The sequence below is a fragment of the Phalaenopsis equestris genome, unplaced genomic scaffold, assembly GCF_001263595.1.
Source record: "Phalaenopsis equestris unplaced genomic scaffold, ASM126359v1 Scaffold000840, whole genome shotgun sequence".
Taxonomy (NCBI): Eukaryota; Viridiplantae; Streptophyta; class Magnoliopsida; order Asparagales; family Orchidaceae; genus Phalaenopsis; species Phalaenopsis equestris.
The window spans coordinates 1,216,241-1,223,274 of NW_018165280.1; the positions used below are offsets into that span (position 1 = coordinate 1,216,241).

General features: G+C 29.6%; 1 protein-coding gene across 1 annotated transcript in view; it reads right to left on the reverse strand.

Annotated features, from left to right (window-relative positions):
• Positions 1-5,169: 5,169 nt before the first annotated feature.
• The window catches only part of LOC110031556 (alpha-terpineol synthase, chloroplastic-like), a 12,764-nt gene continuing 10,899 nt past the window's right edge, over positions 5,170-7,034 (reverse strand). Inside the window, exons 4-9 of the mRNA XM_020734805.1 lie at positions 6,715-6,948; positions 6,572-6,667; positions 6,260-6,481; positions 5,958-6,096; positions 5,567-5,812; positions 5,170-5,463 (exon numbers count right to left, since the gene is read on the reverse strand). Coding sequence (XP_020590464.1) covers positions 5,170-5,463; positions 5,567-5,812; positions 5,958-6,096; positions 6,260-6,481; positions 6,572-6,667; positions 6,715-6,948 — 1,231 coding nt within the window. The remainder of the gene's footprint in view (positions 5,464-5,566; positions 5,813-5,957; positions 6,097-6,259; positions 6,482-6,571; positions 6,668-6,714; positions 6,949-7,034) is intronic.

The window sequence follows — 7,034 nt, forward strand, 5'->3', positions numbered from 1 at the left end:
TGCTTGCATAATGAACTTCTAAATTTTACTTTTTATATTTATATCATTCAAATATTTCATGTCACATAAGAAATATCATTAATTTAACTTTAAAAAAATGAAATATACCTTTTTTTTTTTCTTTTTATGCATTGCTAAGATTATATATATTTAAAGATTAGCCTAAAAAATATGGGAGCATCGGAACTAAATGGTGTGGCTAACAGATTATATTTATCTAAATGATTCAGGTATATTCACAACTTGCATTAAATATGATATTTAAAAACATATCAAACTGGTAAATACAAATCATAACCTTGCTATTAAATCAAAAAGTATATTAGCTACATTAAAATATAACAATCACCTTTTAGGCACCCTAATCAGTTTAAATTATTATATGGAAGTTAAGAAAAAAAATTGATAATGCTTTCTTATACCTATGCCTATGTCAAAATCATAATCATTTGGATGCCTTAGGTGGTAATACTGATGTATGATGATAATAACCAATCAAATACAAAATAATATTTTTATAACTAATTCTCAGATGTGAAAATGGAGGGTTGTGTTTGGTAGTTGATGGTCATTTAAATTTTCGTGTAAATATCATAGCATCCTTTGAAAGCGATGTGTTGTATGACTTAGATACCGTAGAAAGTGTGGAATGACCATTACATCGATATACGGGTGTAATATCAAATAAGTAAGAGTTTTCACATTATGAGTGGTTGCGGGTAAATAAATTGATAATATTTTCTTAAATAGTGTAAGGAAATCCCAGATACGTAAAGGAGAGGGTTGCGTTAAGTAGTCAACAGCCGGCATTAAATTTGTTAAAAATTCATGACATTAATCTTTTAAATCCTTATATAAATTATTAGTCTCTGAAAACGACGTGTTGTATAACCTGAATACAGTAAAAAAATGTGCAAGGTTCGCTCACTGACGCATTGGCGTAGTGTCAAAAAAGTAAAGAGTATCCACATTGCGAATCGATGTGAGTAAAGAAAGTAGTTCATGAAACTAATATTAAGATGTGATGTTGGAATATAGTTACTCTCACATGTAATTTAAAGAAATTAGTTGAAGTATGATTCATAGGAAAATAAATATCTTATGTATTCAAGAAACTATATGGGTTATAAAAAAGGCTAAAGAGATTCATAAGATAGGAGTCGCATTAGAAATGTTGCAGGTGTAATTATAAGTAAGAGTTTGAAAGATAATCTTGTAAAAATTAATATAATTGGAGATTGAATTATAGCCATAAAAATTATTATTATTACTAAGATTTTTAATATTATAAGTTTTTATGCTACTCAAGTAGGTTTAGATATTGATTCAAAAGAAAATTTTTGGAATGACTAATAAAAACTATAATAAATGATACATCTTGAAGAAAGAATTTTTATTTGAGGGGATTTAAAGAGACATGTTGGTAGAGTGGTGGAAGATTTTAGAAATATTCATGATGGTTGCTGTTTTGGGGTGATTGATGAAGAGGGCAGAAACAGTTTAGATTTTGCTTTAAAATATGATTTTTTTATTATTGATATTTTTTTTAAGAAAAAAATTAACATATGATTACTTATAAGAATGGATATAATAAAACACATATTGATTATTTTCTTACAAGAAAAAGAGATCGTCGAGGGTGTAAAGATTGTAAGATCATTCTAAGTGAAACCTTAAGTCCTTTACATCGATTATTAGTTCTAGATTTGAAGATGAAGAGTTGTAAGATAAAAAAAAATACAAAAAATATTATCATAAAATTAGATGAGGCGCTTTATAGATAAATAAAATTATTTTATGAATAAACTTCAAGTTTTCAAGATTTGTGATGTTCATGAAGAAGTGAGTTCTATGTGGGATAAAGTAACAATAACTATTAAACATGTGGTAAAAGATGTACTTAGAGAATCAAAAGAAAAATTTTTTAATAAATAAAATTAGTTGGTAGTAGAATAATAATGTGTAAAAAAAGATAAAATATAAGAATTTGTGTTATAAAAATTGTATAAAATGTAAAAGCTTACAGGACTAGGAAAAATATAAGGTAGTCTGTAGGAAATCTAAGATAACAATTTGTAAGTCTAAAAATTATGCTTTTAGTAATCTTTATAATAGATTAAATACTAAAGAGAGTGAAAAATATATGTATAAAATAGCCAAATGAAGAGAAAAAGGTAAAGATTGACTAAAGTAGAGAAAAAAAAAGTAAAAATTTAATTCAAGTAAAGTGTTTTAAAGATGAAAATCAAAAAGTGATTTTCTTAAAGAAAGATATTCAACATAGGTGGGTGAAATTTCAATAATGTTAAAAATCAAAGAGTGATTTTTAATGAATTTATGAAAATGTGATTGACTTTAGTGGTTTTAATAACGTTAATAATAATTTGCATCAGTAAAAAAAGAACCTAAGGAAGCTTTAAAGCAAATCAATGGTGAAAAATCAGCAGGACCCGACGATATCCCAATTGAACTGTGATCATATTTAGGAGATTTGAGAGTTTCTTGGCTTTCTAATCTCCTTAATGTTATTTTAAAAACTAAAAATATGTTAAGGTGTGGAGCTAGAGTATTTTGGTCCCCATTTTTAAGAAGAAAATGGATGCACAAGAGTGTACAAATTATAAAGGAATTAAGTTGATGTGTCATTACTATAAAAGTATGGGAGAGGGTAATTGAGCATAGGTTAAGATGTATTATGGTCTTAACTAAAAAGATGCCTAAGGAGTGAGGAGGAGTATTTTGATCCCCATTTTTTAGAATAAAGGGGATGCACAAGGATGCACAAGAGTGTGCATAATGCACAAGAGTGTGCATATTATAGAGGAATTAATTTTATGTGTCATACTTTAAAATTATGGAAAGGGCAATTGAACAATGAACATAGGTTAAGATATTGTATAAAAATTTTTCATAATTAGTTTGGATTTATGCTAGGCGGGTCTACTATGGAAGCTATACATTTATTTAAATGTTTGATGGAGAAGTGCAGAGAGAATAAGAATGATTTACATATGATTTTTATTGATTTAGAAAAATTTTACTATAAGGTTACAAGAGAAGTCCTTTAGAGAGTTCTAGAGAAGAAAGATGTTGATATGACTTATATTCAAGTCATTAGAGATGTGTATACTAGAGTTGTTGCTTGAGTTTGAACAGGAGGATTAACCAAGTATTATCCTATTTCAGTTGATTCACATTGAGGAATCAACTTTAATCTCATACCTTTTTTGCATTAGTTATAGATGCTCTTTACTATAAATTTTACAGGAGAATGTACCTTGATGTTATTTTTCGGTGATAATATTCTTCTTGTGGATAAGACTAGAGAAAGAGTTAAGAAAAAACATGAATTTTGGATGTCTACATTGGAGTCTAAAGGCCTTCATTTGAGTGGATCTAAAATTGAATAACTGGAATGTAATGTTAGTAGTTGTAGCTCTAGTGGCATAATTGTAACCATGGGTGATCAAATCATTAAAATGTGTGATTGTTTTAGATATCTCGGGTTTATAATTCAAAGTGATGTTGATATAGATGGGAATGATATTAACAGAATTCAAGTTGGTTGAAGTGGAAGAATGCATCAGACCTATTGTGTGATAGAAAAATACCGCTCAGGCTGAAAGGAAAATTTTATAAGATGGTGGTGAGATCTACAATGCTCTATGGCATAGAATGTTGGCATTTAAAAGAGAAGCATAAAATAAAGTTAAGTGTTTCTGAGACAAGAATGCTTAGGTGGATGAGTGGCTTGTCCCTTAGAGACGAAATATGAAATTAATATATTCGTGATAGGGTTGGTGTAGCTCAAATGGCAGACAAGATAGACTGGTCTTATATGGTTTGGTCGCATTAAACGCTTACCATTTGATGACCTTGTTAGGCATGTAGATGTTTTATATTTGACTTATGTTAAGAAAGACAGAGATAGACCTAAAAATATTTTAGCAAATTATTTAAAAAATGATCTTAATCTTTTAGAATTAAATGAAAATATGTCATTCAATAGGAAACAATAGAGAAAAAAGATTCATGTAGCCCACCCCACTTGGTGGGATAAAGACTTGTTGTTGTTGTTGTTGTAAAAAATGCATTCTTCAAGGGTTTGCTCTAGATGGGTATCCTCCATATACTCAACGAGGGGTGAGCAACTTCTTATATTCAAGAATTGCTCATCCTTCTCCATTATCTACCAAACTCTAAAATGTGGTGCCAAGATCAATTGACTTCTTTTTTTTCAAAAGAAACTTTTTTTTTATTAATGATGCTACACCACTAACCCCTAGTTACTTCACTATCCATGTGCCTAGCTTTTTACTTTGCTCTAATTGAGTGAATGAAAAGGTTTGAGATGAAACCATCTACTGAAAGGCAATATCAACAAATTTTTAGATATAAAGTAGATGAGACTTGATATTAGGTAACATACTTGTGAAGGTTAGCTAGAGTTTATCATTGTATAGAAATGCATGAAACAAATCCATTTATAAAATTTTTACATTGCCATCAAGATTGATGAGGAATTCTTCTTAACAACTCAATAAGAATTTAACTTCGATGCGAAAATAAATTCAATGTCCCCCTCCTCCAACCAATTGCCTTAGATGGAGCATCCTCCAAATGCACATGGGTTGAGTGATTTTTCATCTATGAAATTGCTCATTCCTATCTATTAAACACTTAAATCAACTTATTATTTTATTCATGAAGTAACACTACCAACCCTTAGTTAATTCTTGCTTGTTTTGAGGTTTTGGTAAGATTGTGAAACCTTTTTATAATCAAGCATATGCTTATTTTACATGTAGATTAAAACAAGTTTCTTGTTTATCACAGTAGCTATTCAAGTTTAAATGCTACTTGACGCTATTTATTTATAATTATTTATTGATGTATGTTGCATATTAACCAAATAATTTACATTTTACATAACAAACATATGCAATTCTAAAACAAAAAAATTCCAAAGAAAACAAATCTACTTGTAAAATATTAATTATATTGATGTGAAATCTTTTATTTAATACTAAGAGAATATAAAAACTTTAATTATTTAAATAGTGCACTTGATCATAAGCTAAATCACATATACCATGTACTTGCAAAAAAGAATTTGCCCATTTATGTTTTCATAAGGGTACAAACTTTCCTTTTTAAAGGTTATTGCTTTTAAAGTGGTATTGGCTCAATTATCATACAAGTGATTTGTTCCCTTGTTTCATGACTTGGCTCTCCATATCCATCTTCATATTGGTAGAAGCATTGCGCTGTTCTCGGCATATCTACTAAAGCTTTTTTAAAAGATTCTATAGATCTTGAAATTTTAGCGCGTTCGTTGTTCAATTTTTTCCAATAATTTGTTATTAAACATTTAATATGATCTCGTGCAACTGATTCCAAAACATTATTCTCATTCATATAACACTGAATTGATTTTGGAACATCTCCTCTTTGGATCTCTGCCTGCAAAAAAGGTATAAGTAACATTTCATCATGAGGATACAATTTACACAAAAAAACAATAGTAATACTAAATCTTTACTCAAAAATTAATATTAATTTTTACCGTGGTTGTTCCCAAATCATCATAGAGTCGAAGAAGCAAGCATGAATAACGAACAATAGGTTGATAGAACTCTAGACTATTGAGATCTTCAATAGTCATATCATCATTAAGACAATATGATGCAATTAAGGGACAAATTCCTGCTATTGTTATCCAAGCGTTCTCCAAGTACTCATCTAATGTTGGAGTGTATCGATTATGATACCAATTTGCTTCAACTAAAAATGCTTTGCATAAATCTGTCAACTGGAGTTCAATTTTAACTTATTTAGATTAAAAAAATATATAAATAAACAATCTTAGTAAGTTCAAAATCTTTGTTACAAGAGAAAATTTTATCTTTTTTGAAACTTGAAAAGATATATGCTGATCAAAGAAAATGTTCTATTACCACTCTTTTTAGACATGGAAGAATATCCAACTGCTTTTCCATTGAGAATGAGGAGGCAATACCATTTAATGTATTTAATAGTGCATTAAAACATATCTTCATAAAATCTGGAAGTTGATGAGCTGCATCCATTTTCCATCTACAAATTCCAAGTAAATTTTATTAGTAAATAAAGAACTAGCAAAGCATATACATTTCATTGCATTACGAGCAATGTTTTACAATTGCTTGTTAAACTTTGGTAGCCATAGCTAATTAAAACTACTTTGAGCATGTTAAATTTGTTGTTTGTGTTTCCTTACTCTTCAATAGCCTTTGTAAAGAGCTTCAATTCATCCAAGGTGCCATACACATCATAAATATCATCAATTATTGTTGTGAGACAAATAATCTTGGTTATTGCTTCCCTGCATCTCCAAAATTTAGGTTGATATGCAATGCCTATGGCCCATAAATAATTCTCCACTAGCCTATCTCTGGCAAAATTAAGTTCATCACAAACAAGTCCAAGATTTTTCCACCACCTAAGAATCAAATACAAGGGCATCAATATTTCTTTAAATAGTGATCGAAATAATCACACATATATATGTAAAAAAAAAAATTCAAACCACCTTGACATTTCTTGAAGCTCTGCCTTGTAGATGCTCTGCACCATGTTGAAATCAAGCTTTGCCAACTCGAGCAACGTAGGATTGACATTCTCTCGTCTCCCATACGAATCAATGAACCACCTCGTATCGGCATTCTCCAATGCAAGGGGATCTCCAAGGCATAATTTATATTTTCAGCAAGTTGTGGACTTATTAAATAACTATCAATATATCTTAACTGCTCCTTTGCTAACTTTCCTGACTCATATAGTTCTTCCTCCCCTTCTATGGCAAGGTAGGATGCTTCGTACAAGCTGAGCATTCCTTCGACATCACTTTGATGATTAGGATTGAAGCTTTGTCCATCTCTTTTAATGTTGGTGATTAGAACATCAGCTCTTCCAATTGACCAACAAAATGCATTTTTGTTAGTAGAATAACATTGAATTGGTATCGTACAAAACTAGATAAATTATATACATAT